The sequence below is a fragment of the Bubalus kerabau genome, chromosome 5 (genome assembly GCF_029407905.1).
Source record: "Bubalus kerabau isolate K-KA32 ecotype Philippines breed swamp buffalo chromosome 5, PCC_UOA_SB_1v2, whole genome shotgun sequence".
Classification (NCBI taxonomy): domain Eukaryota; kingdom Metazoa; phylum Chordata; class Mammalia; order Artiodactyla; family Bovidae; genus Bubalus; species Bubalus kerabau.
This window is the reverse complement of record NC_073628.1, coordinates 102,172,501-102,185,544: the sequence shown is the minus strand read 5'-3', so window position 1 is coordinate 102,185,544 and position 13,044 is coordinate 102,172,501. Positions and strand designations below refer to the sequence as shown.

At 54.2% G+C, this 13,044-nt stretch overlaps 1 protein-coding gene across 1 annotated transcript in view; it reads right to left on the bottom strand.

Moving 5' to 3' along the window:
* Positions 1 to 6,621: 6,621 nt before the first annotated feature.
* Positions 6,622 to 13,044, bottom strand: part of NPHP4 (nephrocystin 4) — a 139,434-nt gene continuing 133,011 nt past the window's right edge. Inside the window, exons 25-31 of the mRNA XM_055582455.1 lie at positions 11,495 to 11,651; positions 10,902 to 10,987; positions 10,276 to 10,361; positions 9,034 to 9,205; positions 8,265 to 8,444; positions 7,864 to 8,007; positions 6,622 to 7,157 (exon numbers count right to left, since the gene is read on the bottom strand). Coding sequence (XP_055438430.1) covers positions 7,017 to 7,157; positions 7,864 to 8,007; positions 8,265 to 8,444; positions 9,034 to 9,205; positions 10,276 to 10,361; positions 10,902 to 10,987; positions 11,495 to 11,651 — 966 coding nt within the window. The 3' untranslated portion in view covers positions 6,622 to 7,016. The remainder of the gene's footprint in view (positions 7,158 to 7,863; positions 8,008 to 8,264; positions 8,445 to 9,033; positions 9,206 to 10,275; positions 10,362 to 10,901; positions 10,988 to 11,494; positions 11,652 to 13,044) is intronic.

Here is a 13,044-nt window from a genome sequence, read left to right as displayed (position 1 = left end):
AAACCATATTTAAGTTGTAGATACTCTTCTGAATGTGTATTTTAAAATAAAAGCTTTAAATGTGTATGGTAAGACATTAGTAAGAAGTATTAATAAATATGTAAGACTCAGCAAGATCTGTATGCTATATTTTGAAAAGATCGCTAGGAGACAATTAAATGAGCAAATAGAATGTTATCTCATGTGGATATAAAACTACATATATTTATGCACAAAATGCATAAACATTTCCAGAAGGATCCAAAGAAATGGTAGTTTCCTTTGGGAAGTGTTACTGGAAGCTGTGGTTGGAGGAGAGACTATTCAAATTTTTATTTTATACTCTTCAGTATTGTTTGAATATTTTTACAGAGTGCACGTATAACTTGAAAAATAAAAAGATGTTTTCATAGTGTGAGGTCTTAAAATCTCATGTTTGGACTTATTTCTTTACTAGGGTCCTATAATTGATTCTAATTAAGGAAAACATTAAGTAACATTTTCCAATTAGCTCACAAACCATTTTCAGCCTGTGGTAGAATGCACGTTTGTTCTTCACTGGGGACATTGCTATTATTAAAAGCTTATAAAAAGAACAAAATAAATAAAAAGATGTTTCAATTTTTAGGGGACCTAATAAATTCAATAGTAGGATCAGCCGTGCAGAGCATTCACAGGAGAACATAAAGTACAAGAAAATGTTGTTGATTATAGCATTTTATTGGAGGAAAATTGGGAACATCTCAATTCCCATCACAGGGGAATGGTTTGAAAGATGGACCTCTGTTTGAGCAGAAGATCTGGCAGCAAACAGGGGCCACCTCAAACAAGCAGAGTTTGGGAACCATCTACAGAGAAGCAGCAGGCTTGGAAACTGCCCAGACAGCAGCCAGAGGCAGTGTTGGAAGAGGTTGGGCCAGGACTGACCATGGGGGTGACAGGCATGGTCATGCTGTTTAGAATCATGGAACAAGAGGCGGCCACCAGGACAGATACCATGAGCACAGGCAGCAGCCAAAGGCTGGGCTGAGGAGGGGGCAGAGGCTAGCGGAACATTCCTCCTTAACTTCAGGAAACCAGGTGGGGGAACCCTGGTGTGGCCAGGCAGCCAGAGCAAAGAGGACAGACAGTGGCTGTGGACACGGCTTCTTAGTGACCACAGGTAAGCCTGAAAGTGAGGTCTCTGTGGAACAGAAGACAGAATAGTGGAGTGGGTTGGGGAAGGAGAGTGGCTTTAGACACTGGCTATAGACAACACTGGCAAGATTTTCTGTGCAGAGGAACAGAGAAGGTGGTAGCCAGAGGGGAGAACAGACAAAGAAATGGCTTTTCTTGTCAAGATGAGTGATGGAGAATGACTGTGTGCAGAATGTTCCAGAAGAGACAGAAGGACAGGAGTGAGGCCCTCTGGATAGAGGCGTAGGATTCAGGGCCCCATGGGGGCCAGGACACCTGGTCCTCGGTTGGGGAAGGGGAGGCACAGGCCAGGTCTCAGATCATAGTGGGACCACAGGAAGGTTCTAGTCTGTTGGCTTCTCTTTTCCTCCATGAAGAACAAGGCCAGGTTAGCAGCTGACTCTGAGGGTGGGAGCTGGGAGGTTTGAGAAGTAAGGAGCAGGGGTGGGCCACTCACTCAGAATCCTGGAGAAAAAATGGACCAGGAAGGCGTGGTAGGCCCATGTGCCTATGGCCCATCTGAGAGTTGGTGCCACAGATCCAAGGAGAAATCCAGCACGTGGCCGAGCCTGCCTCCCTGTTCTGCTGCCAGGGGCAGACAGAGGGGCACTCTGCCCAGCGGTTGTAATGACCAGTGACCTCAGGGCTTCAGGATGTGGCGGTAATGATGGGAAAAGGCAGTGAAAACAAGAGGCAAGAGAAGGGGCTGAGATGCAGAGGCAGGGGTGGAATGAGCATGAGGGTGGCAGCCAGAGGTCAGTGTCATGAGCTGAACTGTCTCTCCCAAGTTCATCTGCTGAGGTCCTAACCCCCAGGACCTCAGAGTGTGACTGTACTTGGGGATGGGGTCTTAGAGGTGGTTGACGAAATGAGGCCCCAAGAGTGAGTCCTAATCAAATAAGATTCCTGTCCTTATAAGAAGAGAAAATCACACTATAGATAAATACAGCACAGACCATAGGAAGACTCAGGGAGAAGACAGCCAGGCACAAGACAAGGAGAGACCTCAGGAGAAACTGGCCAGCCAGCACCTTGATCTTGGTCTTCCAGCCTCCAGGACTAATAGAGAACTGATTTTATGTGCTATGTGTTAGGACAGGTGACTAACCAGATGGGAGGAAGCAGAGACTGGGGCCACATAGGCCAGTGAATTGTGAGGTCAAGGTGTGGGATGGTCATCCCCTGCCCTCAAGACCTCCTAGAAAAACCACAAGCCCTGTCAAGCCCTGTGCACTTCAGAGAGATATGGATGATGGCAGCTACACACACAAAAATCCACATTCACTTTCTTTGGCCTGGTGGTGTGCAAGGCCTGCAATCAGTGTGAAGGACACAGATCCCAGGGCGGGTACTGCACTCAGTGCTGCCTGGTGGGATGGCAGTGGTGTTTGGGACAGTCCCGAGGCTATCACACTGGACCTGTACGGCCCTGAGCTCCTCCTCTGCATGAACTCCAGATCCTCACAAGATCCGAAGTGGTAGGAGCTCCTAGACCCTACCCAGGGCCCCACCTCACAAAGGAGACTAAATGGCCTCCAAAGTGGCCACAGCCCAGGCAGGATTCAGGCCCACCTGGATCCAAGTCCTGCCCACACCCACTGCACAGCCAAGGTCAACGGAGAGGGTGGACAGAGCCAAGAGTTCTGGGCCTGCAGCCTCTGCAGGATTTCCACCCGTCTCCCACACTGAAGGGTGGAGGTAGGGAGGCCAGGGAGCAGGTGTGTTGGTATCGCTCCTGCTGGCTACAGGGCCTTGGGCTGGAGGCTCTGAGAAGCAAAAGAGCATCAGGAGGAGGCGTGCCCTGACAGAGGATCTGGAAGGACAGTCTTGCCTGCAGCCTGGGGCCCTTGCCAAGCCTTGGTGACCTCAGCCCTTCCCCCTGGCCTCACCCCCAGCCAGACCTGGTGTCCCAGCTGAGCCTCAGGACAACCTCCTGCACGCTCAACTTTTGGACTTGGGGAGGCTGCTCTGACTGTTCTTTTCCCTGCAATGTCCTTAGAGCCCCCATTTTGGTGACTTTGTCTCCTGGAGAAGAGCTCATCACTTTGGTGTTAGATTATTTCAAGGTTGAATTCTTGCAATGAAATTTATCTTTAGACCTTGATTCACAGATCAATTCAGGATGCTGACAACAGAGATGACAGACACGCAAGGCTGACGCTGCTTCTCCAAGCAGCCCCACTGCCGCAGGAAGCCGCCTGCCAGGGGGTTGGGATGGGGGTGGTCACCCTGTCAGTGAGTCAGTCCTTAGATTTATACCGGGCACTCCCTCCCAGGGACTAGAAATCCATGATTCACTGGTCACTTGGATACTTAAGACCCCTGGGGCTGCCATCACAAATGGCCACAAGCTTGGTGGCTTCATACAACACAAGTATATCTTCCCACAGCTCTGGGGGCAGAAGTCCAAACTCCAGGTGTGGACGGGCTGGTTCCTTCTGGTGGCTCTGAGGAAGAAGGGGTCCCTAGCTCCTGTCCTAGGTCCTGGTGACCCCAGGAATCCTTGGTGGTCCTGGGCCATCATCACTCTGATCTCTGCCTCCACCATCTCATGACCTCTCTGTGTCCTTTTCTGTCTCCTATAAGGACACTCACTGGATTTAGGGACCACCCAAACCCAGTATGGGCTCCCCTGTTGACTCTGACGGTAAAGAATCTACCTGCAATGCAGGAAACCTAGGTTTGATACCTGGATCAGGAAGATCCTCTGGAGAAGGAAATGGCAACCCACTCCAGTATTCTTGCCCAGAGGATCCCATGGATAGAGGAGCCTGGTGGGCTATAGTCCATGGGGTCTCAAACAATCAGACATGACTGAGTGACTACACACACTAATCCAATATGACTCCATCTCAGTCTTTACTTTAAAGGCATCTGCAAAGACCCTGTTCCCAAATAAGTTCACCTTTTGAGGTTCTGGGTGGACATGAATTTTGTAGGGACACTTTTCACCTCACTGCAGGTGGGGTGACTTCCTCACATCACTCTGACTTGCACTTGACTCTCAGGTCCCCCCAGCAGCCTCGGAGGGGTGAGGAGTGGTGTGGTGACACCGGTGGCGGGCAGCTGGCTGTCCCCAGGCGGGCACCCCCGACACAGAGAGCAGGCGCCTTTGTCCCTGCTCCCGTGACAGCTCAGACCTGGCTCTGCTGTGGGAGCAGAGGAGCCACGAGGGACCACGTGTCATTGCCAGCAGACGTGTCCTGATGACAAGGTTTCTACTACATGCGTCATCCCACCCCCTCCACCAGCAGGAAGGGCCTCCGAATTCTGTCCCCCAGACTCAACGGCCACATCCCACACGGGTCCAGGGAGACCCCACGGTGCTCAGGTCACACCAGACACAGGCCCACTTAATGACTTCCTGAAGCCACTGGCTGTTTCCCTCCATCCCCTCCTCTCCTGCTTATTCTTTGTAAAAGTCTCAGCACACATCCCTGAAAATAAAACTAAAACTGCTGTAACCCAGATCATCAGGGGTCAGAGTTACACGCACCCCAACCCTCTCCAACAGGAGGAAAAAATGTTGATGAGGGAACAGAATGGTTGTTTTCTCCAACCTCGTCGAACCTGAGGCAACAATTTTAAAAGGCACCTTAATTTATTTCTAAAAAGAGACAAACATAGCATTAAATCATTATCAGATGCGAGCACAGCAAAGCCGCTAATCTGGCTTTTATTTGACTCCATTTAGTTAAAAGTAGCTTTCTGCCGGGGTAGGAGGAGGACGGGCAGGAAAGAAGAAATAAAATAATACTACTAAAAAATGCCCTTGATGGAAATGATAAGGTTCCCTTTGAAAGATGGTGCGTCTCTGTGCGTGGGGAGAAGGCAGCAGCTCCCAGCCCTTCAGAGATCCGGGGAGGCGGCTGGGCCCGGCTTTCTTATGTAAATCACCCACCACCATGCTGCCAGCCGTGCCAGCTGGCCCGGGACTGACTACTAGGAAGACAGAAGCCAGACGGAAACACTAGTCCACATCTCGGGGGTCGGTGCAGAACACCTGGAGTTCGTAGAGGAAGGAAGAAGGCCCGTCTTTCACAACCCAGAGTGCGCAGCGAACTTGACCCAGGGTTTGGGACCCGGCAGAAGAGCCCCAGGATGGTGGGCCACAGCCATGGCTTTTATTTGACGGTGAAAATTTATCACAAAACAAATCTTGGGTCTTTGTGAGAACAAGGGGAAAAAAAGAAAGAAACAGAAGAAGAAAACGCTCAGAGTGGCATAAAGTTTTCTAATTTTTTTAAATTTTGACTCTGCTGGGTCTTTGTTGCTGTGCTAGGGCTTTCTCTGGTTTTGGCGAGCAGGGGCCACTCTCTTGTTGAGGAGCATGGGCTCTAGAGGACACAAGCTCAGTGGTTGTGGTACACCGGCTTAGTCGCCCTAAAGCATCTGGGATCTTCCTGGACCAGGGATTGAACCTGTGTCCCCTGCATTGGCAGACAAATTCTTAACCACTGGATCACCAGGGAAGTCCTGGCATAAATTCTTGACAAGCTCAAGCCCCACCTTGTGCCCGATCATCACTCCCTGGAGGGGCTTCTAATCCTCACCTGTGCCCAAGAGAGGGCTCTGTGTGCCAGAGTGACCGAAGACCACAGTCCCCAGGGGAGGAGGTTTGGCATGGGAAGAAAAGCAAAGGAAAGCTCCTCAGGTGTGTAGAGAACCTGCTTTTCAGACTTAAAAAAAAAGCATCTGGAAATGGGAGGAGATGAAAGTGAAGGATCCTATGCCCACCCCCACCACCCCCAAAGGTGCACCCCCTCCCCACTTCCTCCTCCTCCACCTCCTTGGCCCCCAGGACAGAAAGCAACTAGGCTCCAGACCACCTTCCTTCCTGAAATGCACTCCTCGCCAGGGCCTGGTCCCTGGTGACGAGGCCTGGGCCTGGACTGGCCTGCGTGGACGAGCCGAGATCCTGCCGTGTGTGCAGCAGGCATGCAAAACTCAGGGGCTGCCCTTGAAAAGACAGCTTGGAGAATCTAAACAACAGCCAGGGACGCCCTCTGTTGGGTTCTCACATTGTAAACTCAGTTCTTTTGTCTACACAAGCACTGGGATGGGGGTGGGCAGAATAATGTCCACCAACCCAGGCTGACCTGATCCCTGGAAGACATGACTCAGTGACCTCGTGTGGTCCAAAGGATGGAATTAAGGATCTTGAGATAGAATGGTTGTCCTGGACTCTCCAGGTTAAGTCCAGGGTCATCACAAGGCCTCACGGGAAAGCAGAGGGACCAGAATCAGAGCAGAGGCAGAGGTCAGCGCTACCCTCCCCTCAGGTCAGGGCCAAGCAGACTTTCCCAGAGGCCACAAGCCATGGCCCACCTGACTGCCCTTGGCCACATCAATCTACAGGGAAAACCAAGCTTACTCTGTGGACAGAAAACTTCTGACAAAGGTGAAAACAGCAGAAAAACACAAAAACTGCCAAAAGAGAAAATGTGTAAAAGTTTTGTATTTTTGTAGTTTTTTTAAAAGATGTGAAATAATACCAGTATAAAAAATATTACATATCAAACAATATAGTGTTTGTATAAATCTCAGTAAAAAAAGCATAATTTTATCATTTAAAATAATTCATAAAATACATTTCACTGAGAGCAAATCCTAACGTCATAGACGGTGATGACTCCCGTGTGCCACAGAGAGAAACCAGCCTGGGTCCACTGGGGTGCTCACATCTCCCAAGGGACTGCTATGCAGTCGGCACTGGCAGCAGCCTGACGGCACAGGACAGGACCATCATACACGGTCGGGGCGTGGGGACCCCCTGATCCTTGGCTGAGTTCACGGAGCAGAGTCCTGGGACAGGAGCAGGCTGTCCCTGTCCCCTGGGAGCGACAGGACAGCCCCCTCCTCTACTGGTAGATGACCTTCACGCAAAAGGTCTCCTCGTTTTTGTCTTCGTGGTCGTTGATGTAAATCAGGATCTCTTCCTCCCCAGCTCTCTGACGGGACGCAAACCGCAGGCCGATGGTATAGGTCTCGCCTCCCCCGACCTGGAAAGAAATGTCGCCATACTCATGCCCACCCCGCCGGTTCCACAGGCAAACACACACACACACCCCAGGCTAGCAGCTTCCACAGAAGCAAACACACACACACACCATACTCGTGCCCACCCCCACCCCCTCCACCGGCAACTCTCTCTTCCACAGAGGCAAACACACACACACACACACACACACACCATACTCGTGCCCCCTCGCCCCCTCCGCCAGCTCCTCTCTCTTCCAGCAGCTTTCACACAGGCAAACACACACACACGTGCGCACACGCACACACACACACATACCCCACCCCACCCCCAGGCTGGCAGGCTTCAGAAAACACACGAACATTCAGAACCCAATCTCCCATGTTACTGTCAAGCCCTCTCCCACACAGCCGCTCTTCCCAAGTCCCCAGGAGACACGTCACTAAGCCCCCTCCCCTGACTGACAGACTCTGATCCACTCTGAGCCACTGCTCACTTTCCCTAAAATAGCCACGGTAGATCAAGGCCTCACTTGCCAGAGAATCTGGATGAAACTGCTGTGAAACTGCCGGGGAGGTGGGGGCCTAGGTGTGGGGTCAGAGGCCCAGGCAGAGTTCAGCGGGGGTGCCCCTGGGGACTGCAGGCGTCTCACTGGAGCACAGACTGCTTTCCCCAGGACTTCCTGGAGCCCCCCACCCTGCAGAGTCCCACCCCCGAGCAGCCCGCACCTGGAAGGCGTCCTCCTTGAACTGCAGCAGGTGGGGGTGGTCGCTGTGCAGGCGGTAGGCCCTCCGCGAGGGGTAGGGGTTGGTGTAGGTGATGCGCTTGTTGGCGCCCCTCCCGCTCCCCGTGGGCAGCTTTATCTCGAAGGCCTGTGGGGAGGGCAGGAGTTGGCCCCTGGCTGCTTCTCCAGTGACTTCCCAAGCCTGCCCTGCGCTCGGGACCCTAGACGCTGGATGGCTCCATAAATACAGCAGACAAGCCCCCCGAGGTCCTGGCCGAGGAGGCTCACTGTTCAGAAGCCAACACCCCCCAGACCCCCAGCCACTGGGCAGGCCAGGTCAGGGGACCAGGTGACAATCAGGGGACACCCCACCCCAGCCACGTGGCCCCACATCCCACATCAGACCTTGGAGATGAGAGGCGGCCGGCAGGAGAGACACAGGAGCCACGAGGCCACCAGCTGGTGGGCGTCCACGTCGACCAGGTGGAGGTGCGCGAAGCGGCTGCCCGGCCTGCGGGGCCTGACGCTCACATGCAAGTCCTGCACCCCGTGAGGAGGCAGCACGAACACACCTCTGGGGTCCATCTTCCAGGGGACAGGGGAGCAGGGGGTCAGGAGGTGAGGGCTTCATCCCAGGGAGCACAACTCTTCAGGGGTGACCACCTGTGCTGGGCGGGAAGCCCTCCAGTCTGCATGAAGTCAGCTGTGCCACTGGCACCAGTACCAGCAGGGCACAGTCCATGTCCCCAGCTTTGGGGTTGACTCCCCTCCCCTACAGCAGGAACCCCTAAGTGCTGGAGTGGCCTCGGCAGAGAAAAGCTGAACCAGCCCAGCCTCGGGCGAGGCATCCGCATCATCCCATCACCGAGATGTACAATTGCGGCCACACTGACTCCAGAGTCACAGTTAATTCTTCCTGTGATATGCAATATATACTCCCATAAATATGGTAATATATACTCCCAGCAATTCTACCAGTTGGCCCTGGGGGTCTGTAAATAAGTCAGTCATCCCACGAAGGCACATCTGACAAAGGCGATGTGAACTAAGGCTCCGTTGACCTTCACGAATCCCTGAGCCACAGCGCCATTCCCATCCCCTCCCTAGGTGGGCAAGGAAGGGAGGGCCCTGGGGACCTCCTCGAGACCCAACAGCCCCCACCCAAAGGCCATACCGTCAGCTCCTGGGGGTGTGAGCTGAAAGCCTGTACTCTCCTAACTGTCTGCGTCCCCCGGAGGACGAGAGCCAGGCGGGCCCTCTGGCCAGTGATACAGGAGACGTCCACTCGCTGCAGCGAGTGCAGGTGGACCTGCCAGGTCTGGACGGGTGTTGCTAACCAGCGGTCTCTGTGGGCAGAAGCCATTCACAGTCAGCGAGGACAGTACACTGACTGTGGGAGGGGAGCCCCAGGAGGCTAAGAAGGTGGCCAAGAGGGCAGGCGGGGCCCGGGTGCTGTCACCCCCACGGCCCCCTTTCCTCCGAGGCCGAGGCCCTCAGGCAGGGCTGTGGCCTCTATGTGGCCTTGACCGTGAACAGAGACCCCAAATGTGTGGCAACGTGGGCTTTGGCACACTTGCACCTGGGTCAGCAGAACCCCAAACCAGGCCTAGAGCAAAGCCCATGGACAGCACGGCATGGACAAGGATGTGGGCTCGGAGGCCACGTGGGCCTGAGCCCCGGCTCTGCACCAGCCGTCTGGTGCCAGGGACACTGACCCTTGGTGGTAAATGGGCCTCAGGGATGCCTGCCCACAAGCCATCATGAGGACAACACTCTTTAGCCACCACATGGCACCTGCAAGCCAGGCGCTGACCCTCGGCTGGGGTGGGCCCTCAGTGCAAGAGACACCCCCCAACCCTCCCCATTCCCAGACAGGCTGCGGCAAACCCTCCAGCCTGCCTGTACTGGTTTTAAAGGCTCTCAAGGCCTCGGAGATATGATTCACAGGGAGAGGGAAAGGGACTGAGGTCATTTCACTGGGTCCTTGGGCATCACAGGAAATGACACCACCTTCCATCTCCCTGGGGGGCGGGATAGGCAGGACCACAACCTGCATCCCTCAGACTTGGGAGGGGCCATGGGGACAAGGCTGTCTGGCCATCCCGGCACGAGCTGTGGCAGAAGTGGCCTCCTGCCTGGGTCTGAAGCGTCCCACCAGCTGGTAATGCCAGCTGAGCAGAAGCTCCTTGCAAGACCTCAGCCAGTCTCAGCTCACGTGGCCAAACACCAGCCCACCTCCTCACCACAAGTGTAGAAGGCACAGGGCTGGCACTTCCAGGGCCACCAGCGGTCCCCAGCCGCCTCCTCAGCACAAGTGTAGAAGCCACAGGGCCGGCTACTTCCAGGGCCACCAGCTGTCCCCAGCCGCCTCCTCACCAACCCCCACCCTCCACACCACCAGGGCCCACACACTCACACGTAGATGGTGACAAAGAAGTCCTTGACCTCCGGGCTAGGGCCACTGGCCACCTTCAGGAACACGTCACGGGGCTCCCCGGGGCCCTGTTGACAGGGGGGCGCATCACAGCAACACTGGGCTCCAACCCCAGCCCCCCAAGTCCCCAGGAAGCAAATGCAGGTGTGAACCAGGCCCCCTCCCCCAACACATTTTTAATTTTCTGTACTTGTCAGAATTCATTATTTTTGTCACTGCAGAAGAGAAAAATCCTTAACTTCTTGATTTCATATTAAGTTTAATAATTATATTCTGCAGGAGATTTTATCCCATTTCCTAACCAGTCATAACATAATTATGGCCGTTATCCTTGCACAATGGCAATTAATAAGTGCCTTAATTACCACTCACTTTATTCTGTTTGCCTCACGCATTTTTTTTTAATTTAAATTCAGATAATCAAGGAACTGATCTGCTAGCAGGAAAAATGAAAACTCATTCATAAAACTCTCATGAGGATGTCAAAATAGCCCTTTAGCAGCTTAGAAACAAGCCACTTCAGTGAAAACCTAAAATGAAGAGGCTGCAGGACACCCGGGATGCAAACGGTAGGCAGGGCCTGGAGAGGGCAGGGCCACAGAACTTACCACATTCTGTGTCTCACAAATGATGTTCGGGTCACTACATCGAACGTGGAAAGGGGGGTCCTCACTGGAAGTCCCTACAGGGGCACCTGGAGGGGGTAATATGAAAGCAAATGTCTTTTCCCAAAAGCCAAGACCCCCGTAGATGCTTAACGAAACACACTAGGGGACACAGCTGTCTGCGTGAACACCAGCGCTTCTTTCTCACCCAAGGGAATAACCAAAGGAAGTTGGGGGGTACCATGGAGCCAGGAGCCAAATACAAAGGCTCAGTTCTGTTCTGAAGGCACCAGGGAGAAGTGAATCAGCAGGTGAATCCCCAGGCCCAACACGGAGGGCAGCACAGAGCCTGACACCCGAGGCTGGAGACCTTCCCCAGGCTGTGGATTTCAGGATGGAATCCGAGGGCCACGGGCACCCTGCCACTGAAGAGGACGAGAGAAGGTCACTGTGTCAAACGCTCAGGCAGGAGGCGGTGCTGGGTTGTTTAAGAGCATCCCGGGTTGATGGAAGAAGAATACTTGTCACCCTCGGGAGAAGCCTTTTCCACCTGCTGAACCTGCCCCAGGCCGGCCGTGGAGAGAGCGGGACCTTGCCTGGAAGCGTGTGCCAGGGCGGCAGGCGGATGGCCTTCTTCAGGAAGGTGAGCTCCGGGTGGTGGAAGCGGAAGACCTGGTCTACCACGTGAGGCTGCAGCTCCACCGTCAGGCAGAGCACGGCCAGGGGCTTGCCGCTGCCCGCGCGGAACAGGACCTGCCGGAGAGCAGAGGGCAGGCAGCGCAGGGTCAGGACCCGCACACGGGGTCTCGGGCAGCTGCGTGCACGGCACCTCTCTGGACAGACAGGGTGGGGGTCCCCGTAGGGTCTGCTCACCCCCAGGAGGTGGGAAGGGCAGGCAGAGTCAGACACACAGGGTCTGCAGTCGTGGGTGCCCACCCAAGGGGACCCGCCCAGCACAGGCTCCACACACGCGGACCACATGCGGCTGCCGCTCCTGCCACTTCCTGGAGGGAAGGGAAGTGCTCAGAAGGCCAGTGAGAAAGGTCTGCAGCCCTGAGTCCCCCTCCGACGCTCCCGCTGCCTGCATGTGCTGGGAAGTCGTTCTAGAAGATCTAGACACTAACCCCACCAGGCCCTCACAGGCGGGAAGCACAGCACGTCCCCCAGAGGGTAAAAGGGGGCTGTGCCTAAACCCAAATGGCTACAGATACAAACTTACTTTTTAAAAAAAAAAATCATTATTCACTGAATGTATCCAGAGGTTCTAACTGGGGAGATGATGGAGCCAGTGTCTTTATTCCGGGACTCGGCCAGCCCAGCAAGCTCTCGGGAGCCAGGATGGAGAGCAGCACTCGGTCATCCCCGAAGCTGGACAACCTTCCCACATCGGCGCAAAGCTCAGGCCCCCAGACAGACCTTCCACATGGAAAGGTCACTCCTCCGCTTTGTGGGTTTCACTATGAAGGCTTTAGATGTGTAACTGGACACATGATAACTGGACAGCTGCCCATGAGGCCACGTGAGTGTGAGACAGGCACAAGGTGCACACTGCCTGCCCTCTGGACCCCAGCACACGGCCGCCCTCTCCAGGGAGCCCTTCCTGAACGCATGGTCACTATCCCTTGTTTGTCTTCACCTTTCCCTCCGGGTCTTTAAGTGACTCCATGTTGGCTCCACCTTTTCGGAGGGTCACCTGAAAGCCACTGCCCCATGCATCTGTCCCCAAGTCTGTTTCCATGCCTTGTATGTGCTAACCGGGCTTCATGATCCACTGGGAGGGGAGCCCCACCACCGCACCCACATTCCTGGCAGCTGTGCCCTGACACTCCTGCTGGAATTTCACTGCTATTCTGAGACTTTTAGCTCTACAATGACCGACTGTTTATCTAGACCAAGGATCTGTTCAGAGGGATCAGGAGCAAGGGCACCCCAGTCATAATGAGCACACCCAGCACCAGACCTTAGCTTCTAAACACCATTCTCCACTAACAGGAACCTTAGATAACTGGCTGATCCAGACATGGAGCAGAAAGTCTAAGATGACTCAGGACGGAACATCTCATGTGCCCGACACTAAGGAAGAGATCCAACGATGGCAGGGACCTGTCAAAAGGACACAGGGGCCAGCTCAAAGCAGAAGCCCCTG